Source organism: Giraffa tippelskirchi, chromosome 9 (genome assembly GCF_054371585.1).
Source record: "Giraffa tippelskirchi isolate mGirTip1 chromosome 9, T2T-mGirTip1v1.2.pri, whole genome shotgun sequence".
NCBI lineage: Eukaryota > Metazoa > Chordata > Mammalia > Artiodactyla > Giraffidae > Giraffa > Giraffa tippelskirchi.
In genome coordinates, this window is record NC_137283.1 from 57,747,604 (window position 1) to 57,773,567 (window position 25,964).

At 61.4% G+C, this 25,964-nt stretch overlaps 1 protein-coding gene across 6 annotated transcripts in view; it reads left to right on the top strand.

Moving 5' to 3' along the window:
* The window catches only part of MGLL (monoglyceride lipase), a 92,037-nt gene extending 66,962 nt beyond the window's left edge, over positions 1-25,075 (top strand). For 2 of the 6 annotated variants that reach the window (XM_081526604.1, XM_081526603.1), the window contains exons 4-9: positions 2,367-2,503; positions 3,507-3,617; positions 11,080-11,169; positions 18,972-19,061; positions 20,921-21,136; positions 22,840-25,075. In XM_081526604.1, coding sequence (XP_081382730.1) covers positions 2,367-2,503; positions 3,507-3,617; positions 11,080-11,169; positions 18,972-19,061; positions 20,921-21,136; positions 22,840-22,965 — 770 coding nt within the window. In that variant the 3' untranslated portion in view covers positions 22,966-25,075. The remainder of the gene's footprint in view (positions 1-2,366; positions 2,504-3,506; positions 3,618-11,079; positions 11,170-18,971; positions 19,062-20,920; positions 21,137-22,839) is intronic. The other 4 variants (XM_081526606.1, XM_081526605.1, XM_081526608.1 and 1 more) reach the window with 2 other exon arrangements.
* The last annotated feature ends 889 nt before the right edge of the window (positions 25,076-25,964 follow it).

The following is a 25,964-nucleotide window of genomic DNA, read 5'->3' on the forward strand; positions in this document are numbered from 1 at the left end:
GGACAACGTCAACCCACCGAAACGGCATCTGCGGACACCTTTCGGCCAAGCAGACCTGCCCCTGGACACCTTTCGGCCAAGCAGACCTGCCCCTGGACGTGTACCCCTGAGGCGTGCGTTCACGAAGGTGGAAGACACATCTGCAGTGATGCGGCACAGTCAGCGGTTTGGTGAACAGGGGTCGGATGTCACACACACGGTTTTGGCGAGAGCTGGCCTGATAAACCGTGGTTCTCACCCACGCAAGGACCCCTAAGACAGAGGAGGAGCTCTCAGTCTGTGTGCCATCTGAAGCGATCTCCAGACTATGTTAAAACTAAAAAAAACTGGTGTAGAATAGGGTGGATCTGTAGCATGCTACCCTCTATGTAAAAGGAAAAAAAGGGGAAATACAGATAGATATATATTTTCTTATTTTTTGCAAAAAGAAATGCTTTTGAGAGAAAACAAAGAAAATAATAAAATGATTAGCCATGGGGAACAGGAGGGAACAGGAATAGAAGCGAGACATCACTGAGTGGAGCTTTTTTTTTTATTTTTCTAGCTGTTGTACCAGGTAAATGTTTACATAATCAGAGAAGAGAATTGGAAGATGAAACAGCAAAATTTACAGTTACAAAAAACAAATTTATTTTGAAATTAATCTAATCATGTATCAATTAGTAACATAGGCACACAGAGAAAATAATTATGTTTACAATACTTTGGACTTTAAATGTGATACTCGGGCCACATCATTATTGAACTATGTTCTCAGGTCTGGGGAGTGGACTGAGGATTATTGTTTAGCGGGTACGACGTTGGGTGGCTTGGATAGCAAACTACTGCAGACTGAGTGATGTTAAGGGTAGGAATTTACTTCCTGAGCATTCTGGAGGCTGGGAATCCGAGATGAAGCTGTTGACCAGCCTGGTTCCTCCCGAGGCCTCTCCCCGGGTGTGCAGACAGCCGTCTCCTCCCTGCCTCCCTGCTCAGGCGCCCTTGCATGTCTGTGTCTTACCCTCTTCTTACAAGGACGGGACGGGGTTCTGTTAGCTCAGTCGTGCCCGACTCTGCGACCCCGTGGACTGCACCCCAAGCCAGGCTCCTCAGTCCATGGGATTTTCCAGGCAAGGATACTGGAGTGGGTTGCCATTGGTTGGGGGCAACTTAATCACCTCTTGAAAGACCATGTCTGCAAATCCAGCCACCTCCTGTGCTGTGGGTGTGGGGTGTCAGCGTGTGAATTGGGAGCGGGGGTCCAGCCCACAGCAGGCGGCGCGCGGTTTCAGTTTGGGGGTGATGGAAAGGTTCTGGGGGGATGTGGCGATGGTCGCACGGCAGCGCAAATGTGTGCGGAAACGTGTGCCGCAGCACGGTGACGATGGCATGTTTTACCTCCGTTAGAAGTAAAAATGAGCTTAAGGGGCCCGGTCTGCTGCTGAGAAGGTGGCAGGAGGGGCCTCCGGACTACATGGTCAGAGGCGTCAGAGGTGGGTGGGCTGAGCAATGGCAGCAGGCACACGTGGGGGACGGAGCAGAGAACAGGGGCTGCGGTCTGGCCTCACGGAGGGTTTCTGAGTTGGGGTCTGGGCGGCCCAGCTTCCACCTGCTGCGAGTCCCACCTTTCCATCCGTGGGGTGGGGGGCTCGCTCACAGCCCCTCCGGGCAGAGGCGGCCAAGGGGCTTCGGGCAGGCACGCTCAGTGTTCATCCTTGTGCTGAGGAGTGCCTTCTCTTCTGCACTCTGCAAACACACATCACACGGTTTCCATGGCGACCAGCATCCCTCAGAGAGGGGAGCGTGGAGGGACCCTCAGAAAGGTCACGGGGCAAAGAACAGCTCGGATTCAGGTGGGGGGTAACACCCGAAAGGGACACAGCGTGGCCCAGATCCGCTGCCGCCTCGTGGAGAGTGTTTCTGGCACCCCTTGGCTGGTCCACCTCGTCCCCAGAAGGTGGGAGGGAGGGGACGGGATGCGGCCTTCACCCGGTGACACGCTGGCGCTCGGATGCCCGCCTGCGAGGCCCGAGGACCTGGGGGCTCCAGGGGGACTCGGGCTCCGTGTGTCTGTCCCACTTTGTTTCTGGGAAGTGGCCACCAGGAAGGTGTCCTGGCGGCGTGGACAGGCTCTGCCGCATTTACCTCCTGGCTCATCACTTCCTGGCTGTGTGATCCTGGGCACGTTCCTTAACCTCTCTGTGCTTCCATTTTGTAATCTGTAAAATGGGTTTGGGGGTGGTGGAGAATGTCCACACTCAAGAGCACGCTTGGGAGGGTCGGGGGGTCCTCCCTGGAGAGTGGGAGTCGTTCCATGAGAAGACCGCTGGGCTTGCCAGGGGATGCCAGCCTCTGCTGACTGGTTCTGTGCCCCGTTTCCCTTCCAGTTGGCCATGGGCAGAGCGAGGGGGAGAGGATGGTGGTGTCCGACTTCCATGTCTTCATCAGGGACGTGTTACAGCACGTGGACGCCGTGCAGAAGGACCACCCGGGGCTGCCCATTTTCCTCCTGGGCCACTCCATGGTGAGTAGACCACAGAGGGGCCCCCCAAGTCCAGCCGCCCCCAGCACCCCCGGGTGGGGATGGAGAGGGGTCGCCCTCTGCCCGGCCTGCGTGACCACTCTGCGCACGCTGCACGTGGGGCTCCCAGGAAGTGTCTGCTCAGGAAACCAGGTGGGGTTGGCATCCTGGAGGCGGCCCCGGAGGAGGGCTTCTCCACCCGTTCCTTCCCGTCTGGCCCAGGCTCACCTCTGCTCCCCCGTCTCGGGGCAGGGACCCTCGGTTCGCTGTCGGGGAAGCACAGTGCTTCCTGCCGGTTTCAGAGTCACGCAGTTCCCACTAGGACAGAGGGCCCCAGGAAAGCAGTCCTTAAAGGTCATTCCTAATCCCTTTCGCCTTTTAAATACACAGACTCCTCTCAGAATCTTTAAATCATCTGTGAACTTTAAATCATCTGTGGTCTTTAAATCGAGCTGTGATCTTTAAATCGAGTCTCCTCAAACCGGCAGCACCCAGGCTAGGCCTGCCTGCAGGCGCCCAGCCACGTGGGCCGGCAGAGGACTTTGAGCTGCTTGACTCTGCAGCCTGGGGGACCTTCCCCTCCCTCCCCTCACCACCTGGTCACCGCCCGGCCCTGTCCCTACAAGTCTCTTCCCGGCCTGGCCCTTGTGGGCGTCTGGATTTCAGCCCCTGGTTCAGATCGCCTCCAGTCAATAGCCAAGGCCACTGCCTTCAGCACCTCCCATGTCCACTAAGTATTTTTCTTGGAATCTAGATTCCTGGGCCCTTTAACTGAACCAAGGAAAAAAAAAAAACAAAAGGTGTAGCAATCTCTTATTATCCTCAGATTTTTTTTTTTTTTAATCTCATATTAAGCCTGATGGACTGGATGAGTTGGGGGTCTGCCAGCTTTTGGCTTGACATGAAATAGAAATGTGTCATTATGGCGCTTAAAGCCCACAAGCGGGAACCCTGTTTATATCACCTGCGACGGCACCCACGCCCACCTCGCCCCCTCTTCCCGCAGGGCGGCGCGATCTGCATCCTCACGGCCGCCGAGAGGCCGGGCCACTTCTCAGGCATGGTTCTCATCTCCCCGCTGGTTGTCGCCAATCCAGACTCGGCAACGCTTTTCAAGGTAAGCAGACCTCCTGTTCTGTGAGCCCCGGCAAGCCTCCCTGGCCCTGAGTGTGCGCTCACAGCTTGAGTATGGGGCAAAGGGGCTTCTCCCACTGTCGTGACGAGGTTTGGACGCGCAGCGAGCGTCGTTGTGGCCGGAATTCAGTCATTTCTTAAGTCAGGTGTGGTTTTTTTCCCCTCAAGCAAAAAAAAAAAATTGGCTTCCTGTCTGTGCATGTTTCTTGGTGAATGTTCAGAGGAGGAAAGGTCTCGAAGCTATCCACGGCTAGGCGTGCTCACCTCTGACCCACGTGGCTCCTCGGGGGCATTTTTCTGGCTGTGGTGGTCCTGGTGGAGCCCCCAGCGGGTTGTGGGCTGGGCTGGGCTTTGCCCCCTGAGGAAGCAGTGGAGACCACGGCCTGGGAGCAGCCGGATCATGGACGTGGGATGCTGACCCTATCCGGGCCCAGGTTTCAGAGACGAGACTCGGTGAGGGCGGCAGGCCAGCCCCGCGTCTCCCAGAACACTGGTCAGTCTCTCCCTGACCCGGGGGGTCAGGGGGGCAGCTGCTGCCACCTGAGCCAGTGCTCAGGACTCTCAGAGGAGCCGGAGGGGGCAGTGAGATGGGGGCCACCCCCACAGGACACGGCACATCCCCCCGCCACCTCGTGGTCAGCGACGGGGCAGAGGGGCCCCTTCCCCGAGGCCTCGAGTGGTCCCCTGAGGACCCAGTGCTGGGGGTGTTTCCTCCAGCCCAGGGCCACTGCCATGATCCTGACCCTGGAGGTGGGCGTCCAGTGGAAGCAGAGTCTCAGCAATTTGAAACCAGGCTGGACCAAGCCAAGGGTAAACCAGGGCCTCTCTGAGGGCTTAGGCAGAGAACACCTCTTTACTCAGTTCTCCCAAGAGGGGACACAACTAGCTCCTCTGAATTTTACTCCCGTGTAAGGAAATCACCCCCGACTTGTTGAAATCAACTCCAGTGAATTTCAGTGCCTGGCAGAGGCGGGACTGCCTAGAAGAATGGGTTTATTCACAGACTCCCAGGTGAGGCTCCGGGGGGCTCAGTCTCCCGGCCCCCTCCCCTCCTAGTCGTGATCACGTAACGTGCAGCCGGACCATCTGAGGGTCCTGGTCAGACAAGAGAGTGAGCAAGACTGGGGTCCCAGGCGGAGCCCCCGCAGCGCTCCGCGGGCTCCATTCATGGCGTGTTTGCACGGCATGTGCCAGGCTCATGTGTGAATCATGCCCGCAGCTCACGCCCTCACCCCAGGGACGGGGAGGTTGCTGACTGCAGTTACACTCGGGACCCCTGGGGCTTGGAAAGAACCCTCAGCTCCCCGGGTCCACCCCCTGCCCCCCAGGGCTGTCCACTCCCCCGCAAGGGCGTCTCCCCAGAGGGGACCGTGCATGTTATCTGCAGTGACGTACCCCCTGCCAAGGCCTCGAGAAGAGCCCAGGACCCTGGGGGTTTTCAGATGAAGGGCACAGAGGCGGAGGGGGGGCAGCCGGGCCCCGATGGGGAGCTCACCCAGTGACCCCTCCAGTCTCGGGCAGACGGGGGGCCTCTGGGCAAGGCCTTGGGCGTGACCTCTCCCAGCCGGCGCTGATAGATGTCCCTGTGGGCAGGGGAATGCGGGTCCGGTTGTTAACCAGGAGCACGAGAGTCCCCGCGGCCCCCAGGCCCATGGGCGCCCCCTCCCTTCTGTGAAGACTGTGACTGCCCCAGGGCAGGGGGCGGGCAGTCCCGACTCGGGAGCCCGGGGTCACTCTGGTCTCGCCTCGCCTGAGCAGCTTCGGAAGGAGACCTGAGACTCGTGGGGCTCTAGGTGATGATCCATGGGGACGCGAGAGCAGTCCTACACCGGCGGGGGCCGAGGCAGAGGGCGCGAGCCCCGCTCCCCTGGTGGGCCACGGCCAGGCGGCGGGCGTGTGCGTCTCCGAGGGTCCCACATCCGGGTGGGAGCGTGCCGTCTGCCCTTCCTGTGCTGTGCTCCCGGTGGCCTGCTTCTGTGGGTGCAGTTCGCCTTGGATCAGGGGAGGCCTCCCCGGCTGGCCTTTGGGTTTCCAATGGTTCGGTCTTCAGGACCCCAGAGACGGATTCCTAGAGACCCCCCCTTCTGGCTGAGGTGGACGGTGGGGCTTCCCTGGGCCCCGAGGCTGTCGGGTGCAGCGTGCAGAACTGGGTCCTGGTCCGTGATTCCCGTCCCAGAGCGCGGCTCCCGGACAGGTCAGAGGTGTGTTCACAGGTTTTCCTGGTGACTCAAATGGTAAAGAACCCACCTGCAGTGCAGGAGACGCGGCTTCAATCCCTGGGTCTGGAAGCTCCCCTGGAGAAGGGGCATGGCTACCCACTCCAGTGTTCTTGCCTGGAGAGTCCCCTGGACAGAGGAGCCTGGCGGGCCGCCGTCCAGGAGGTCACAGAGTCAGATGTGACGGAGCGACTGCCTTTTTTCTCTGTCCCGTTGTCCTGATGGAGAGATTTCACAGAGCAGCACCACACACTGGGGCCTCGGAGCGCAGATGGGCACGTGAGGGTGGCAGCCCCCACCCCCCATGTGAGAGTGCCAGCTCCCCCGCCCCAGCCCCGGCACAGCTGGTTCCTACCCCACTTCCAGCCGGCTGGGGTATACGCAGCCTGGGGACGAGACGGGGAGAATCCTGTCTGCGCCCAGATCCAGGTGGAAGCAGGAGTTTATAGACACAGCAAGCCTGGACCCCAGGACAAGTGTCAAGGTCCGTGGGATGCTTCCTGGAGAGGCCGCAGCGCAGCCGCCCCGGGGACACGGGGACCCCCGCCCCCTTGTTGGTACTGCACCCCGACCTCCCCAGGACAATACGTGGCGGGGGCTGAGGGTGACCTCTCCTTTCTCCGGGAAAACCCGGCGTTGCCCTGGACGTCTGCCCCGAGTGAGGACTGGGGTGATCCTCCAGGTGACCCTGTCTGCCCTTGGCCGGAGGCGGTCCCCAGGGGTCCCAGATGGAGATGTGGGAGCAGCCCCGTGCTCCTAGATGCCCCCGCTGGAGGCAGCAGGCGAAGCGGGGCAGGCGCCAGTGGCCGTGCACGTGTGCCAGACACACCCGGGTGACTTCCTGTCCGTGACTGCCCTGTTCACGGTTCACGGACGGGAAACGAGGCCATGGTCTCGTTCAAGGTCAGCGCGTGCTGTGGCTCAGCCAGCGGGCATGGCAGGACGTCCTTTCACCCTGAAACCATCAGGGATCAGCTTCCCATCTGGGTGTTGCTCTTCTGCTTTTAGTCACCAGGGTGCGGAAGGCTCTGGAGCGGGGGGGGCTGGAAGGAACATGGGAGGGGCCCCGGGAAGGGCCGGTCATCAAGCTCAGATACAGTTAGACCGGGAGTCGGGGCGTGGCTGACTCGTGACCTGGCCCCCGAAAGTGCACCGCATGCACCGGGGCCTTGGTCCCACCCTAAGGCATGCAGGCTTCCTTTGTCCACCTGGGGGGCACTCAGTGCCCCCTGCCTCCAGGAAACCTCCGGGCTCCGTCCCAGCTGTGCCCTCCTGTGCCCAGGTCAGCCCACTGCACTGCTGTGGAAGCCAGCAGTTGTGTGATTACCTTCCACGTGTTAAGCCTTTCAGCTACAGAAGCTTCAGAGTGGTCTTTCGGAGCCATTAGAGCCTTTGGAATCAATAAAGGTGCTTGGGCAGGTCCCTGGCAGTTAAAGGGATGGACCTGCCGTTAACCCAGGGGCACGCAAGGGGCAGGCCAGGGACACTTGCTCGCTCACTTGCTCGTGGGCGTGGACCTGGTCCTCTTTGAGGGTGAGATTGTTGGGGTTCCCCCTGTCCCCTGCTACCTGGAGCCCCCACTCAGTGACACGGGGTTTGCTCAGTCCCCCCGGCTGCACGGGGTGCCCTCTTGGGGCTATTAGGGTGCTCCCTGGAGGATTCAGGTGTCAGGCCACTTCCTGGCAGCCCTTCAAGCTTCATTTTGTTGTCTGCACATTTTTGTTGTTATGGAGTCACTCAGTCCTGTCCAACTCTCTGCAACCCCATGGACTGCAGCACGCCAGGCCTCCCTGTCCATCACCAATTCCCCAAGCCTGGTCAAACTCATGTCCATCGAGTCGGTGATGCCATCCAACCACCTCATCCTCTGTCGTCCCCTTCTCCTCCTGCCTTCAGTCTTTCCCAGCATCAGGGTCTTTTCCAATGAGTCAGTTCTTTGCATCAGGTGGCCAAAGGATTGGCGTTTCAGCTTCATAAATCAGTCCTTCCAATGAATTTTCAGGACTGATTTCCTTTAGGATTGACTGGTTTCATTTCCTTGCTGTCCAAAGAACTCTCAAGAGTCTTCTCCAACACTACAGTTCAAAAGCATCAATTCTTTGGTGCTCAGCTTTCTTTATGGGCCAACTCTCACATCCATACACGACCACTGGAAAAGCCATAGCTTTGACTAGATGGCCCTTTGTCAGCAAAGTGATGTCTCTGGTTTCTAACATGCTTTCTAGGTTAGTCATAACTTTCCTTCCAAACAGAGAAACTGAGGACCATGGACTCTCTGGGTTCCAAACCAGAGTTCAGATGCAAGCCTGCCCAGCTCCAGGTCTCCACTGCCTCCTTCTCCAGGGCTGGGATCTCAGCCCCCAGGTTGTCCTCGGGCCACGAGCCCTGAGGTACCCTGGGGGGCTCTGTGGCTGCACGGACCTGCCTTAGCCCACTGGCCTCACAGTGAGGGTGGGGATCTCCTCCAGGGGCCGTGGCCAGGTCGACCCTTCTTGAGCGGGATCCGGGGCTCTCTCCACGCGCCCGCAGGATCCTCCAAAAAGTTTGGAAGAAGTGTTCCAGTTGACAATAAGAACTGTTGTATCCAAGATGCCAGCTTCTCTGTGGGTGAGCCGCTGCCCCCCACCCCTCCTCCCGGTGGCTGCGGGCTCTCTCGGTGGATGGTGCTGGGGCGGAGGACAGCGGCAAGCAGCAGTGACCTGGACAAATTGATCCTCCCTGCCTGGGGTCTGCGGGCTCTCTCCAGCCCCCCGCCTCCCTCCTCGCCTCGGACCTAGGACCCCTCTTCAACCCCAGCTTCCTTGATCATCAGTCAGCCACTCTCTCTGCTTATTCCTAATGAAAAGGCTGAAGAAACAAGCCAGCTCTTAAAGGGCGTGTGCTGGGCGGCCGTTCCAAGCTTCTCCCCCCCGAGACGGCGTTTCCCCTTCTCTGGTTTTGTAGGGAGCAGGCAAAGAGGCTCCCACATGTTTTTTTTTTTTAGCTGTGACCTTACTGCCATCAGAGATTTGTCTCTGCCCAATTGAGTCTTGTTAGAAACGTAGCAGAACACACTCCGCTGGTTTAGAAGAAGAGCTCAGGGTCTGGGTGGCGCCCACCTCTCTCACCCTGGGCTCCTTTAAAGGGCAGCGTGCGGGTCAGGTGTGGCCCTGTCCCTGGTCCTGCCCATGGGGGTCGGAGACACTGCCCCTCGTGGAGCTGTGCTGCTGACTGTCAGGAAGAGAGGGGCCCGATGGGGTGCCGTGACCGGTACAGCAGCCAGGACTTGGGGGGAGGACTTGGAACAAGACTTGGGGGTAGACCTCGGGGCTCCTGGGGAGACCGGGAGCTCTGGGCGGCAGAGTCCTTGCCAGGACTTGGCCGGGTGTCCCGGGAGGGAAAGTGAAGGGGCAGCTGAACTGAAAAGGCCTTGCTGGACGAGGCAGTCAGACATGCCCAGGGGGTGGGTGGGAGGCAGCCTGGTCCCATCGCACGCGGCTCCCGGGGGCCCAGGTGTGACGGGGACACGCGCAGTGTCGGCCCGCAGCCCCCGCATCCCTGGGAAGCTGTGGCGGGTCGTCAAGAAGAGCAGGAAGTCTCAGAGTGGCTCAGCAGACTCTGGGCCTCACATTCCGTTTCCCCATGACTCCCTCCTGCCACTGTCGCTGGAGGGGGTGCGCCCTGAAAGCCCACCCCCCATGGGGCGGGGCCGGTGAAGACTGGGTGCCCGGGGTGTCCCCTCTCTGTGTGCCCGGGGCATTTTACCTCCATAGTTTTGCCTCGTTCACACACTTTGGCCTTTGGAGGCACAGATGTCAGCTCCTGGGGTCAGGCTCGCAAAGGAGCCCCGAATCCAGGAGCCCACAGACCATCCTGTCTGCTCAGAAGCAGCCAGTCCCTTCCCTCCTGGAATTCGAACCCTCCTCGGCCTGTACTCGTCCCTGGGGCTGGCCCACCCCCAGCCTGACCCCTGACCCTGCCGGACAGGTCCCATCCAGCCCATGACGCTTCGATGGGTGCGGGCAGCTGGAGGCCTGATGTGGGGCTGCAGGTTGGATCATGGGTGTCCGGAGCCGGGTGGGCGAACGCTGGCACGTGGAGGCCGCTGTTCCACATGCCTGAGGATAGACCCGAGCCTGGGGTGCGGTGAGGTCACAGGACTCCCCTGTGGGTCCCCGGCCGTCTGGGGCCCAGCTGTGTGCGAGGTTGTGAGGCTCCTGATGTCCAAGGAGGAGGGCTTTTGGGGGGCGATGCTGAGGGGATGGCAGGCGAGCTCAGGCCTCTCGGTCACCGGGAACAGGGGAGCGGCCACACCCCAGGCCTCTGTCCGCCCCGTTCAGCCAGCCGCGGGCAGTGACGCTGAGCCTGTGTCCTGTCTCGTAAATGAGGGTCAGCCCTCCCCTCAGGGTGTTCGTGTGGAGATCACAGACAGGGAGCCCCCGGGACCGTGCCGACACCCCGCGACCACTGCGTGCCAAGGGGCACCCCCGTCTGCTCTGTGACGGCCGCGCAGACCTGGGACTCGCTGCTTCCTGCTTTCCGAGCGAGTCTAATCTCAGCATTTCACAGCTCGCCTTGGAAATAGCATCTCTCCTCCCTGGGTGTCTGCAGGAACGGAAGCGGCCCCCGCCCCCCCCAAGTGACTCGTGAGAGCTGGTTGACGGTCTCCTGGATAAAGACCAGCTCTGGGGGGTGGGGGTGGGGGAGGCCTGGGGCAGCGTGCATTGAGCGCCTACGGTGTGGCGGGGCGCCTTGGCGCACAGCGACCCCATGGGCAGCGGAGGGACAGGCCAGCGGTGTGCAGCCCCACCTCCACGCACATGCCGGGAGCCAGGCCCATGCCTCCCCCGCCCCGCGTCCGCTCAGCCTGGTGGCGGTTCCTGCCCTGAGACAGTCAGCGGTGCCTTCTGATCAGGGCACGTCCTGCCTCAGCTCGGGTGCCTGGGGGCTTCTGCTCCCGCAGAGAATTCAAGATCATCGCCTGGGAGTGGTCCGGGGAGGCGGCCGCAGGGCATCGGGAGCAGCAAGGAAGCCACTGCTGTCCCTGCCCAGCCGCCCCCACCCAGCCCAAAAGCCAGACCTGGGAGGCCATCTGGGTGGAGCGAGCAGTGGTCCTTGGGTGCCCAGCCCGGGATCAGGCCCGGCTGATGCCCCGTCCGGGTGTCCCGCTCCTTAGTGGACCGTAGGCAGCCCGCGGGGTGGCCGGACAAGGGGCGCATGGCGCTAACCGTAGCTTCCCCTCGTGTCCAGGTCTTCGCTGCGAAAGTTCTCAACCTCGTCCTGCCGAACATGTCCCTGGGCCGGATTGACTCCAGCGTGCTCTCGAGGAATAAGACGGAAGTGAGTCTTTCTGAGGAACTGGGGGCAACTGGGGCCGCTGGGAGGAGCCAGCCACATCCCAGGCCTGGGGGGAGTCCGGACGTTAGCCTCGCCGCGGCTGTCTGCCGCCATTCCACCGAGGCTCCGCATCAGCTGGCGGGGACCTGAGGGGGTGTGAGGCACAGTCTGGCTTCAGGGTCTGGTGGGAGGGGTGGGCGGTGGTCGTCCTTGACTGTGCCCACGTGTGTGGAGCATCTGACCGGGTGGAGCTGCGTGTGTGAGCCAGCCGGGTCTCGTGAGCTTGTGAGTGACAGCAACCAGTTCGGAATGACTTGAGCAGAAAGAGGGGTTTGTTGGTGAATGTAACGGAAGGCTTCAGGCATGGCTGGATCCAGGGGCTCAGAGTCTTAGTCACCACGCTGTCTCTCTGCCCCTACCTCGTGTGTCCCCTGGTTTGGCCTTATTCCCAGCCAGACTTTCCCCCGAGTGGAGGCGAAGCTGGCCACCAGCAGCTTTACATGAGTGAGCAGCCAGTGCAGAGGCAGCACAGCCATCCAACAGCAGCCCTGAAACCGTTTACCTCAGACTGAGGCTCAAACCCACATGGCTGGGACTCGAACCCAGCGAAAACCCAGTTTGGGCCTAAACCCACATGGCTGGGACTCAAACCCAGCCAAAACCCTGCTTGGGACTTGAATCCACGTGGCTGGGACTTGAACCCAGCCAAAACCCACAGTGCCTGGTTTCAGGACCTCATGAAGCTCAGGTTCTTGATGTCTCATCACAGAAAGAATTCAAGGAGAGACACAGAGATCAGTAAGAAGTGAATCTTTTCAGATTCAGAGAGAGGCACACTCCACAGACAGCATGGGCCATCGCAGAGGGCGAGTGCGGCCTCGAAATGTGGCGTGGTTAGATTTTATAGGCTGGGTCACTGCATATGCTAATGAGCGGGAGGGTTATTCCAGCTGTTTTGGGAAGGGCTGGAGATTTCGCCCCCTCCCTGGAATTGTCATGGCGCCTCTGGGTGTCTCCTTCCCTTCTTGGCTGAGGATTAAGGTCTAGTCTTGTCTGCCATCTTGGTCCTATGTGAGGCTAATCGGTTTGTGTTGTGTCCTTGGGCTATGTCACTCTTTCAGAAGTTGTACCCTTCCCAGGGCTGGTTCTTACCCCTGGACAGTTGGGTATTTGTCCCGGAGAGGGGGCGGCGTCACCCTGCCCAAGCTTGTGGCCTGAGAGTGGAGGAGAAGAGCTCTGCTGTGAGGCGGGGGGCGGCGGTTGGCATGCGCCTAGGCTGGAGGATGCACCAGGGGGCTCTGGCCAGGCCGGCGCCCGTGTCCATGGGCCAGGCCGGTGCTGCATGTCCATGGGTCCCTGTAGAGTCCAGGGTGGTCCGTAACAGTGCTGGTCAGGGCACCGAGCCCCCACCCCTCTGGTGAAGGGCCAGCACCTCGTCCCCTGCCTACGAGGCCAGGCCCCCGTGCTCCGTGCCAGGTGGCTGTCTCGTCCTCACCCACACACAGCTGCCCGTGTCACAGGGGCAGACAGAGGCTGCCCAGGTGCCGAGGTCTGCCCAGGGTCACCTGCCTGAGAGCTCTGTCTGGGGGGCAGGACCCCACAGGCTCACGGCCAGTGAACAGGTGGCGCCCTGGACACCAGGAGCATAATGCCGAATCACCTCCTGCCTCAGTTTCCCATCTTTTGTCAGGAGTTTGAGCCAGGGAGTCGTGGCTGCCGGTGGGCCCTAACTTCCTTGGGGTCTGGCATCATGACAGAACTTGGCCTCCTGGCCCTCTGAGCCACTGAGCTGGATGGGAGTCATCCCAGGCATGTAGGCAGGGATGTTCAGGCCACGGCTCCAGCTCCCCGGCCTTGAGAGCCCGCTGTTGCTGAGTCTGGCTTGTGCGGGACTCTGGAGGGAGCCAGTCCGCCCAGTCATCCACACCCCATTTGAATTAGAATTTAATTTTAAAGCAGTACCTCCCAAACTCCCATCTTGGAGCCACATTTGACCCACCAGGGTCGAAAATATTTGAGTAAAGAAAGATTTTCATTCCAAGAGGCAGACCTGTGTGGTAAGAAGGCACAGCATTAAAACCCAGAAAGACCAGAGCCAGTCCTGACAGGAGTGAGGCTGACATTAACCCCATTTCACAGATGAGGAAACTGAGGCTCAGAGGTTAAATAGCTTCTCCAGGGTTGCAAGCCAGTCAGGGCAGAACTGTGGCACAGAGCCTCTGATTCCAGAGTCTGTGCTTGGCGCGTCCTTCCAGCTGGGTTTACGAGCGTGCAGCTCCTGACTTGAACTCACTGGTCCATGCAGCCCGCCTGTCGGGCGGGGGTTGCTGGGGACCGTCGCTCCATGTGCAGGGTCACTGCGAGGTGAGGCCTGTGGGCAGGGCCTCCTCCAACTGCCGCAGCCAAAGGATGACTCGGTTTCAAATGTGCAGTTTCCAGTAAAACCGCCGATTTCTGCAGCAGCCTTTTCATGCTGTTCATGGGCTTCTCAAGGCAAGAATGCTGAAGTGGTTTGCCATTCCCTTCTCCAGTGGACCACGTTTCGTCAGAACTCTCCACCATGACCCGTCCGTCTTGGGTGGCCCTACACGACATGGCTCATAGTTTCATTGAGTTAGACAAGGCTGTGGTCCATGTGATCAGATTGGTCAGTTTTTTGTGACTGTGGTTTTCAGTCTGTCTGCCCTCTGATGGAGGATAAGGCTTGTGCAGGCTTCCCAATGGGAGGGACTGGCTGTGGGGGAATCCAGGTCTTACTCTGATGGGCAGGCCCTTGCTCAGTAAATCTTTAATCCAGTTGTCTGCTGACAGGTGGGGCTGCACTCCCGCCCTGTAGTTTGGCCCGAGGCGGCCCAATCCTGGGGTCCACAGGCCCTGATCTCCTCCAAGAGGACTTCTTCGAACACATTGCTCCTCCAGGTCTGCGGCCAGTGCCCCTGGCCCCGCGGCAGGCCGCTGCCAGAGACCCCCACAGGCAAGGCTGGCTCCATCTCTTCTGGAGACCACTGCTCCTTCCTCCTGGGTCCTGGTACGCACAGAGAGAATTCCAGAAAAACATCCACTTTTGCTTCATTGACTATACTAAAGCTTTGGACTGTGTCGATCACAATTAACTGGATTATTCTTCAAGAGATGGGAATACCAGACCACTTTACCTGCCTCCCGAGAAACCTGTGTGCAGGTCAAGAAGCAACAATTAGAACTGGACATGGAACAGTGGACTGGTTATAAATTGAGAAAGGAGTACCTCAAGTCTGGATAGTGTCACCATGATTATTTAACTTCTATGCAGAGTACCTCATGTGAAATGCCAGGCTGGATGAAGTACAAGCTGGAATTACTGGGAGAAATACCAATAACCTCAGATATGCAGATGACACCACCCTTTTGGCAGAAAGCGAAGAGGAATTAAAGAGCCTCTTGATGAAAGTGAAAGAGAAAGTGAAAAATCTGGCTTAAAACTCAACATTCAGAAAAATGAAGATCATGGCATCCAGTTCCATCACTTCATGGCAAATAGACGGGGAAACAATGGAAACAGTGACAGACTTTAGTTTCTTGGGCTCCAAAATCACTTCAGATGGTGACTGCAGCCATGAAATTAAAAGACACTCGCTCCTTGGAAGAAAAGCTATGACCAACCTAGACAGCATATTAAAAAGCAGAGACGTTGTTTTACCAACCTAGGTCCGTCTAGTCAAGGCTATGGTTTTTCCAGTAGTCAAGTATGGATGTGAGAGTTGGACTATAAAGAAAGCTGAGCACCAAAGAATTGATGCTTTTGAACTGTGGTGTTGGAGAAGACTCTTGAGAGTCCCTTGGACTGCAAGGAGATCAAACCAGTCCATCCTAAAGGAAATCAGTCCTGAATATTCATTGGAAGGACTGATGCTGAAGCTGAAACTCCAATGCTTTGGCCACCTGATGCTAAGAGCTGACTCATTGGAAAAGACCCTGATGTTGGGAAAGATTGAGGGTGGGAGGAGAAGGGGACGACAGAGGGTGAGATGGTTGGATGGCATCATCAACTCGATGACCATGAGCTTGAGCAAGCTCTGGGAGTTGGTGATGGACAGGGAGGCCTGGTGTGCTGCAGTCCATGGGGTCGCAGAGAGTCGGACACGACTGAGTGACTGAACTGCATCAGCTGCAGCAGCTGTGCTGGGACGGCCTGGGCCAGGGGCGGCGGGGGGGCCTGTCCCTTTGAGACCTTAGAGTGGAAACATCCAGTTATCTCACCACCTGCAAGTACGTGGGCAGAGAAGAAGGAGAAAATGATCGCGAGATGATTCCAAACGCTCTTGGTTTGAAAGGAGCAGATTTCAGAGCTTCTGTCTCCTTTGTGAAATCACGAAAAGGTCACCGAAGGCCTTACAGCAAACGGAGGCATCTGGGTGGATGCCTCGCGGGCGGGCGTCCCCATCCGCGGTCATGCAGCGTCACGTGTCCGGGGTGGGGGAGGTTCTCCAGAAACAGTGTTCGGTTTCCCTGCCGGGCGGACTCGGAGCCTGCGCTCTGGTTGGATCAAGTAGGGGGCAGAGAGGATTAGCTCCTTCCAGCAGGCGCTTGGAGCTGCCCTTTCCACATTCTGCCCAGCTTTAAAAATAGCAGCGCCGAGGGGCGGGCGAGGGGAAACGGGCGGAGCAGCCACCTCGAGGACCCAGAGCCGGCTCCAAAGGCTCGCCTTCTGTGAGGACGTCTGCCCCAGGGCCCGGCACTGATGGCCCGTCGAGCTTGCTGAAGTGGGACCCGGGCAGCGGCTACAGGCTGGCGCGGACGCGGGCTCCCTAGCGGGTTCCCGTCTCCGGGGCTCGCTGCGGCAGCCAGGACGGGTGGCGTGGCGCCCCCACTTCATAGCCTGGGACCGGCAGATGCACACAGACCCCCGCGTGGGAGGAAAGGCAGGGATGCCCGGCGTGGCCTCAGCACCACCCTCTGCGCCCTGTCTTCCTGCCACAGCTCCAGAACGTCCATCTCGTGAAGCTTGGGCCCAGAGAGGGCAGGTCCCTTCCCCAGGGACTCGCAGCTGTTCCATAAGGATTTGAACCTAGGTTGGGCTTTGGGGTGAAGAATCCAGCTGCTGGTCCAGCAGACGCAGGTTCAATCCCTGGGCCAGGAAGGTCCCCGGGAAAAGGAGATGGCAACCCAACCCCCCTTTTCTTGCCTGGGAAATCCCACAGACAGAGGAGCCTGGTGGGCTACAGTCCGTGGGGTTGCACACAGTCAGACAGGCCTGGAGCAACTAAACCGCTCTCACCTCTAAGCTCCTGGCACCAAAACCCTGGAAACAGAGAAGCTGCTACGCAGTCCTTTTTGTGTTTGTCCTCATATTTCGAGCCTCACCGACATACTGAGCATTCCACCCTCGACCACGGGTTCCTCAGAATGCTGTGAATCCCTCCCACTCAGAAAAGCCATGGATGTTCTACATAGTTCTCCGGCCAAGGCCGCCGGCGGGGGGAGGCGAAGAGGAGGGGCCATGGGGAGCTCCCGGCGCCCACACACCTCCGACTGCTCACAGCAGGAGCCCCCCAGCCCCCTCTGGCTCTTCTGCCGGGAGCACCCCCAGTCCTGTGCCGAGGCGGTCTGCCTTCCAGCACCCAGTCTGTGTCCTCTGTCGCTGCACCGGGACGCTCTCCAAGCACCTCCTAGCTGGTTCGCACGCACACCGGCCGGCTGTATGGCGAGTTCTGGGCACCCGGGGGGCTGAGGCGGGGCCGGCCCTGCTCCCACTCACATCTGCGGGGGGCTCCACTCCAGAACCCGCCCCCACTTAACATTTCTGGTGTGCCTGCTCCCGTGGCCTTCGTGGCTTCTGCCCACGCAGCCGGGAGGCCACCCGCCCGTGGCCTGGGAGGCTTGGCCACCCCAAGGCATTGGATCATCGCAACCAGGGCTGCAGATAGGCTCGGCCTCCCCTGCAGCCCCTCCGGACCTGGCTATCACTTCCCCGCGGGCCAGTCCTGCTCTGTGACTCACCATCGCGCATGGCTTATCCCCACAGGAGACTTGTCTGTTTCCAGCAGCTGGTGATCTACCAGCGCCTTACAAATAAGCCTCAAGCCAGGGGAGCCTCTCTTGGCATGGACCTCTGAGCAGGGGCAGCCATGAGGGCCTGGCTCAGCCGGTGCCCTGCCCCCGTGTTCCCCGCTCCCTGCCCCCCGCCCACCGTGCCTCTGGTGGGAACATCTCTGAGCCCCAGAGAGGCCAGTCCCTGAGGTCAGCGGCTGCAGAACACCCAGGGCCTCTGTGCTTCCCCGACAGCTCAGCTGGTAAAGAATCTGCCTGCAACACAGGAGACCCTGGTTCCATTCCTGGGTCACGAACATACCCTGGAGAAAGGATAGCTACCCACTCCAGTATTCTTGGGCTTCCCTGGTGGCTCAGCTGATAAAGGGTCCACCTGCAATGCGGGAGACCTGGGTTCGATCTCTGGATTAGGAAGATCCCCTGGAGATGGGAAAGGCTACCCACTCCAGTATTCTGGCCTGGAGAATCCATGGACTGTATAGTCCATAGGGTCACAAAGAGTCAGACACAACTGAGTGACTTTCACTTTCGCTTTCCATGGATGGTCAGACCTGAGACAAAGCAGGTTGCTATGGCCAGTTCTGCCTCCCTCCTGGGACCCTTGCGTCTCTCGCAGACCCCACTGCTGGCCTCGAGCCAGGGACGGAAACCCCATTTACGGATGGGCTCTGGCCAACCTGCCAAGGCTTGAGATGCTGGCCAAGCTGGATACGACCGACCATAGGGGCCTCCTGCCCCAAACCTGTCCCTGACCAGGGGATAGAAATGATGTGAAAACCCAGATTGCGAGGAGAGGAGAGGCTGAAGTCAGTCCCTCCAGTTTTAATTACGGAGAACTTCACATCTGCCTGTTGCCCAGGCTTTAGGGTCATATTCAGGAAATTATCGCCACATCCAGTGGCATAAAGCATCACCAGAGACCGGACTTGTGGATGCAGCGGGAGACAGAGGGGGTGGACAAGTGGGGAAAGGAGCGTCAGCATGTGGATGCTGCTGGGGGTGTGGTGGCCAGCTGGTGACCAGCTGTCATGTCTCACGGGGGGCCCAGTCCGGCGCTCTGTGACCACCCGGAGCGGGGAGGCTCCGGACAGCGGGGGGTGTGTGTAACTGCGGCTGACTGGTGTTGTGGTAGGGCAGAAACCAACGCAGGGGCAGCACAGCCTGGCGGGGGGCAGAGGGGACTGACCGTGCCCGAGTGCCTGGGGCTCATCCTGGCCGCTCACTTGCTGTGTGACGCTGGGCGAGTCACCCAGCCTCTCGGAGCCTCAGTCTCCTCATCGGTGAGATGGGTCACAGTCATGTCCCTGCGCCGAGCATGCGAAGCACTCTGCACATGGCTGGCACAGAGCCAAGGGCTCAGGCCAGCCGTCTCTAACCCTCCTCTAATGAAATGCCTGATTCTGAATCCATCCCTGAGCAGAGTTTTTAGAAAGAGGTCGAGGGGTGTGACTGATGGGGTGATGCCTAGGTTTTGTGGCAGCAGGAGTTGGAGTGGGCGCCCGGCTATGGGGCCACCCTGGCATTAGGGCGGTTTCTTCAGAGGCAGACACCCCAGCTGGCTGATCCTGGCTGGGAGTGCAGCCCCGGGTCAGGGTCAGAGGCAACGTCGGCCTCGCTGTGGGCAGACCTGGGCTGGACCCCTGGGGGATGCACACCCCGTCCAGGGTCCCAGCGTCCCCGGGGGCACGCCCTCCATCACCTCCATCATTTCACAGATCAGCACATCCCCTGGAACCACACAGCTGGGACTGACAGGGCGGTGGTCTTCCCCACAGGGCTCCCCACCCCCCGCAAGAGACGTCCCGTCCCAGCCGGTGGCCTCGCCCCCAGAGGTCGGTCACCTGGAGCCAAGGTCGCCCTCAGAGGTCAGTCACCTGGAGCCAAGGTCCCGAGCCCCAGCTGCGTGTGCCCTGCCGCCCTCCAAAATTGCGGGTGGGCTGTGTGGGAGCACGGGAGACAGTCCCCGTGCGTGCACAGACCTTGCGTTTCAGGATCGCGATTCACACACAGTCCTGAGAAGTATTCTTGGGCTTCCCTGGTGGCTCAGCTGGTGAAGAATCTGCCTCCAATGCAGGGGACCCTGGTTCGATTCCTGGGTCAGGAAGATCCCCTGGAGAAGGGAAAGGCTGCCCACTCCAGTATTCTGGCCTGGAGAATTCCATGGACTGTATAGTCGTCCGTGGACGACTGAGTGACCTTCACTTTCTGTTCTCAGAAAGGGTCCGTCTTCTGCCAGGCAGGGTCTGTGTGCCTCTGCCCACGTCCCCTCCTGCAGGACCACAGGGTTACGACGGCCAGGATGCCTGCATGCGCGGGTCGGGCTGACCCCTCAGAGACCCCCGTGTTGCTGCTTCGTAGCCCTCCCTTGAGGCCTGACCCCTCTGATGGTCACTGGAAGAGGGTCACGGAGACACAGTCCCTCGGGAAGGCCTCTCTGGGGTTTTGGGTGGGTGCTGGCTGCTCAGGTGCTGTGGGCCTGGCTTTGGTGGGGGAGGTCCCCGTCCGCCTCTTGCCTGGGGTGCAGGACACCGAACCTCAGGTGGGTTTAGGTCTTAAGACCTCAGAAAGCAGAGGCCACTGGGATTGGACGGGCTGGTTACTTGAGGCGGGGGCTTGGCCTTCTGAGCCTGTTGCCCTGTGTGGGGGTGCGGGGTCTACCCTGCCCTCCTGCCCTCCCCCTCCGCCCACGCAGCGGTGGCTGGCCCCAGGGCCTGCCCTCCCCCCGGCCAGGTCTCAACCAGTCAGTGTGTACACAGGACCAGTCAGCATGTACACAGGGCCGGTCAGTGTGTACAAAGGGCTGGTCAGCATGTCCACAGGGCTGATTAGTGTGTACAAAGGGCCAGTCAGCGTGTACACAGGACTGGTCAGCGTGTACACAGGGCCAGTGAGCATGTACACAGGGCCTCCGTGCTCCAGGCGTGGGAAAGGGGCCCGGGGCAGGAAGCCACTTGGGCTGTCAGAGCAGTTAACCCAGAGCCGTGTCCCTGAGGGGCTTGGCGGCCAGTCAGTGGGCAGGCGCCAAGCCGCTCAGGCAGGATGCGGTCTGGTGGGCTCCCACCCTGGGCGCTGGACACACCTTCCTGTCGTCCAGACACGGCCGTGTGACCACGCCAAGTGGCCCAGGCGGCTGCGAGCACCCAAGAAAGTCCTGTGGGCACCTGCCCCATCTCTGCTCCAACACGCAGGCCCTTCACTGTCCCCTTGGGGGTGAGCGGAGAGGCAAGGGTGGGGCAGGCTGGGGTGCCCCCCAGGGCTGGCTCAGATCCCGAGCTGCAGGCAGAGCCAGTGTCAGAGGGGGTCCTAGAAGGTGGATGGCTCAGGATGGTGGACCTGGCTGTTCGGCGTGTCCAGCAGAGGGGCAGCCATGGCCTTGGGTACACGGGGCAGTGGACCTGCCTCTCGGGATGCCAGGCGGCTGCTGCGTGAAGCCCAAGGCCTCCCCGGGCCCCCATCCCTGCACTGACCGACCCCCAGTGACTCAGCAGGTCCCTGCTCGCCCCGGCAACCCTGTGTCAGGGGAGACAGACTCAGACGCAGACCCGCACCAACCATGGCATCGTCGCGTGACATCATCACTGCCAGCTTACGACGTGCTTACGAGAAGGGGCGCAGACCAGGCTGAACCCGTCTGGGGGCCCCAGTCATGGGCAGGAGGCCGAGGCGCCCAGGGCCGTGCAGGGGGCGGCTCCCCGGGGTCTGACAGACGCCCCTCTCCCCACAGGTGGACATCTACAACGCGGACCCCCTGGTCTGCCGGGCGGGGCTCAAAGTCTGCTTCGGCATCCAGCTGCTCAACGCCGTGTCGCGGGTGGAGCGGGCACTGCCCAAGCTGACGCTGCCTTTCCTGCTGCTGCAGGGCTCCGCCGACCGCCTCTGCGATAGCAGGGGCGCCTACCTGCTCATGGAGTCGGCCAAGAGCCAGGACAAGACTCTCAAGGTGAGCTGCTGCCGCCTCGGGTCGGGGAGGGCGGGGGGCCTGTCCTTGGGAGGCACGTCCAGGGGCGGCTGAGGCATCAGCTGGTCGTTCACTCCCCGGGGAGCGTCCGCGAGTCGGGCACAACAGGACGGAAATGTGTCATTTCCGGTGGGAAAGCCCCCCGAGTGTCTTTCCGTTAGACTGGGAAGCTGGAGGGGTGGGGAGAGAGCGGACCTACGGACCCACCGAGTGGCGGCCGAGCCTGAAGGTGGCTCTGGGCGGTCGGCGGGGCAGACGAGCCCCAGGGCACGAGCGCGGACAGACGGCTCCCACCCACGACGGCCTCTCCACTGGGCACGGCCGTGTGGATGCCCAGTCCGGGGCCACCTGCTCGGTCATGGGGCACACAGGCGGTCCCCACGATGCTGCACCACTGCGGGGGCCGGGGTTGCAGCTCAGCTCCGCCGCGAGTCCTCTGCCTGCCCGCCCCCTCGGCAGCTCCACTCCGAGGGTCAGCCCTGGCCAGCCTGTGGACAGAGGGGGGCTCAGATGAACCTGGGACGGGGGGACGGGCTGGAAGGAGACGGTCCCTGGGGGAGGCAGCCCTGGGGACCGCGAGCCCCGTTCTGACATGCCTGAAACTGGGACAGATGACGGAAAGCGGGGTCTCAGAGAGGTCTCCACCCCCGTGTCCATGGTGGCCCCGAGATGGAAGCAGGCCCGGCGTCCAGTGAGGTCTGACCGAGGAGCCCAGTGGGGTCCATCCCGACGGCGGAACGTTCCTCAGCCTCGGAAAGCGGGGGGCGAGGGGGTTCTGATACATTCCTGCCACGTGTGTGGATGCACCTTGAGGGGGGCTGTGCTCGGTGAGACGAGCTGCTCACAAGAGTGCAAGACATGTGCGATTGCACCCCCAGGACACAAGCAAAGCTGACGAAAGTCATTGCCAGAGACAGCGGAGGGGATTCGCTGTGGCCCCATGGTTGGGCCTCGATGCTTTCACTGCCGGGGCCCTGGTCACAGAACTAAGATCTTGTAAGCCGTGCAGCTTGGCCAGAAAAGAGAAAAGAAAGGAGCGTGTTGTCGCCAGGCGCAGGAAGTAGGGCATGGAGCGGGCGTGTAGCGGGGCCAGGGCTTCAGCCGTCAGAACGAGAGCTATAGAGCCTCCTAAGACACTTACCGCCCCCGAGCCGTACACGCAACGGTGGTTAAGATGGTCAGTTTTGTGTTACATGATTTTACTGTGGTCAACGAAAGAAATTTGGAGATGCCTGTTAGAAATTGCCAGGAATGGCAAGGAGGCTGCTGGTTACACACATGGAGAGTCTGGAGGGAGGTCGGGCTGGAGATGTAGATTCTGAGCCGTCCACCCACAGGTGGTTCCTACAGCCTGGACGGGGTTCCGGGGGGCCATGGAGGGAGGCCCAAGCCCCCCGCCCCTGTGGCTGCACCAGCCTGCAGCTCGGGGGGGCCCTGTGCTGCCAGGACCACCACATGGGTGGGCCAGAGTGAGGGCCCGACGGGGGAGGCTGGGGAGACGCACACAGATGGGGTGGGGGTGGCGGGGGGGACAGTGTTTAAGGAAGGGACCTGCGACCACGGAGGGGGGTCCGTCTGCAGACTGCCCGCTGACCAGGCCTGGGCGCAGAGCAGGGGTCCTCTCTGATGGCCTCCCAGCCTCGTCACCCGCTGTGGTCCTGACCGCCCGTCTCTCCCGATTGCAGATTTACGAAGGTGCCTACCACATCCTCCACAAAGAGCTTCCCGAGGTGACCAGCTCCGTCTTCCGGGAGATAAACACGTGGGTCTCGCAAAGGACAGCAGTGGCGGGAATGGGGTGCCCTCCCTGAGCACCCCCGGCCGGCCTCGAGGCCACCGTCGGGAAGTGGGCAGAGGAAGGGCAGGAGCTGGCTTCTCAGACGTGGCTGAGAAACACACACACGCACACAAACACACACACCACAAATTGGAGGAATCTCTAGCACAACTGACTCAGACAGACAGCCTTGTCACCTGCCAGGCTGTCCACCACTGGATCTGCCTTAAACGGTGGACGCTTTATGCAAAAACCAGAGGTCACGGCACTTTCCAGAGAACATGCTGGAAGGCCTGAGGCCACACGGAGCCCTGCCCTGACTCTCCTGCCCTGCAGGGTCCCAGGACCACCCCCCTCAGCAATAACTGGAGGACACCCTCCCACTGCCCCATGCCCTGCCTGCGCCCCTCTGGCCGTGGGACGCGAGGCAGTGTCCACTGCCCGGACTGACTCACGTGCTACCCAGGCCCAGAAATGCCCGTGCGCCCACCCTGCCCTGCATCAGCTCTGCGAGCCCTGAGGGCCCGGCTGGGCCATGGGGTGAGGGCCTGGGCGTGGAAAGGGGACCCCCCCTGCCCCTCCCAGGTGCGTGGGGGTGGCCGCTGCTCCCTGATGGTGTCACCTGACGCTCGAAGGGCCACTGTGCTGGACGTCTGTTCAGAAGCGGAGGCCGTGGGCGGGAAGCAGGGGTCTTGACGGCATGGTGCCACGGAGCTGGCCGCACAGCTACTTCCGGTGGCCGGAGCCGGTCCCAGGCGGTGCCCCGCCCGAGGCCCCAGTAGGAAGGGAGATCGGGGGCCCCCGCAGCCGCCCCTTACTGGTGCCCCTCCCGCACCCCCCACCCTCAGCCCTCCCTGCTCTGGCCGGCGTGGTAAATGGGGTCCCCGCTGCCCAGGGGGTGCTTCCGCTGTCCGTGTGAGCGTGGTGGGGAAGCTGCGCCCCGGGGAGGGAAGGCGTGGCCCGCGGCCCTGCCCGTGGCCCCCGGATGTGGGGGCTGGGTGGGGCTCACCCCAGTCCTCCAGCGGCGGGAGCTACTGCCCGCTGCGCCCTGCTCTTCTGGGGCGGCCCCCTGCCTCCATTCCAGGGCCTCCCAACGCAGGCTGAGCCAGAGCCGGTCCCCCGAGCGAAGGAGCCGCGTGGTCTCGTGGGGGGACCAGCCGAGTCCCCACGGAGAGCAGCTTCATCGCCCTGTCTGGTTTCCCTGTGGAGGAGGAAAAACATGTAGAAAATGCCCCGAGGGCTCAGCCCACTGTCCTTCTGGGCCGAGGAGCCACAGAGACGCCACGCACCAGCCCACACCCGGCCACCGCCACGCCTCGTGCAGAAGCAGGTCACCACGGCGGGCCGCTTCTCAAGCCGAACGCCGCGTGGGCACGTGATCTGACCAGGAGTCTTTCGATGCATGGACTTATTTTCTTTGAAAGCTTTCAGAGATGCACATTCAGCCACCTTTAGCGATCTGGTCAAAGAATCGCCCATATTTGAAAGACGTTCCTCACCGGGGTGGGCCGGGCACGCCCTCCATGCTCAGGGTGTGGGCAGCCATGTTTGGGCCCCTGTCCTGGCAGTGCCCAGCGAGTCCTGCATCGGGGTTGGCCGCCTTGCTGACCCCGGAGCCCCTGGGCTGTGCGCTCCCGGCCCTCAGTGGTGCAGGGGCGCCGGGTGTGCAGGGGGCAAGGCCGCACAGGCCCGGCCCTGAGGCAGGCGGAGGACCGAGGCCAAGGAGGGGCAGCCGGACGCGCTGCTCGGACACCCGGCCGAGCCTCTATGGACCCGTCACTCAGGCCGCCTGGGCCACGGGAGGTGGTTCTGTGTGGACAGGCTTTCCAGAAGATGCTGCCCGCGGCCACCGGAGGTCCCGGCCCCGCTGGGCCCGCTCTTGGTGCGGATGGGGTGCTGACCCTGGCGTCCCCTCGGCCCTGGTGCTTGGGAGCCCCCGCAGGCCCCCCATCCCCCTCGCCGACCGCTAACACCCGCCCTTAGGACCACAGCGACTTCTCCACGCAGTTTCCTGGTTGACTGTCATCCCCACGGCTCAGCCACCTCCCTGCACGTCCGCTGTCAGTGGGGCCCCATGTACCGGGTAGAAGATAGTGCAGGACCGAAGTGTGCCACAGCTAACCCTAATAAACCACGTTTTCTGATGCTGTCGTCTACCTGTCTGTCTGACCGACTCCGGCATGCCCTGCAGAGACGGGTGGCCTCCTGGCTGACCACGCTATGTGGCCCCCGTCTTCTGACGGGTTAGAAAGGCACTCTGTTACCCCCGCCTGGGGCTGCCCCACCCATCCGAGCTCCCCCGCGGCCGAGGCAGCGAGCTGGACCCCTGCTGTAAAGCCGTAGAGCTGTAAAGCATGTCCCGCAGATGGTCTCCCTCCAGCCCGAGGCCCGTGCCAGCCCGCCTCGCGTCCTGCAGAGCGGCCAGGGTGAGTGTCCGGTGACTCGGACAGTGGCTCTTCCTGCCCCAACCCTCCAAGCCTGTCGGCCCGTGGCCCACCTTTGGGGGACCCTCGGAGCCCTGTCCCCTCTGGAACTGAGCTGCGGGAACCGGGTCTTCATCAGAACTGTCTGGGCCCGGGTCCAGAGTCAGTGTTGCTGAGGGATGGGGAGAGGCACGCTCTGGGCTGGGCCGGAACCTGGCGCTGGGGTCCTGGGTGCAGGCCCACTTCACGGCGGACACCCGCGCCCCCACCCAAGGCCACACCTCCAAGGGCCCTCGGGTTTAATGCGCTGTCCTGAAATTCTAACCGCCCTGCGCGTCTTTCTGCCCGAGCTCACCGCTCTGAACTCCCCGCGGCGGGCAGCCTGTCCGGCGTCTCTCAGGTCTGCTCCTGGGGTCTGTCCTGCTCGTCCTCTGGGGCGTGCTCCTCTGCCGGCTCCTCCTGTCCGAGCGGCCGTTTGTTTTCCGTCTCTTAGTTCCGTTTCTTGACCTGGGCGTCCCGCAGTGCAGTCCCCTCTCCCAGGGGGCTGACGGGGGGGCTCTGGCGGGTAGGTGGGTGGCCCGGCCCTGCCGTGTGTGGATGCCTGCTGGGC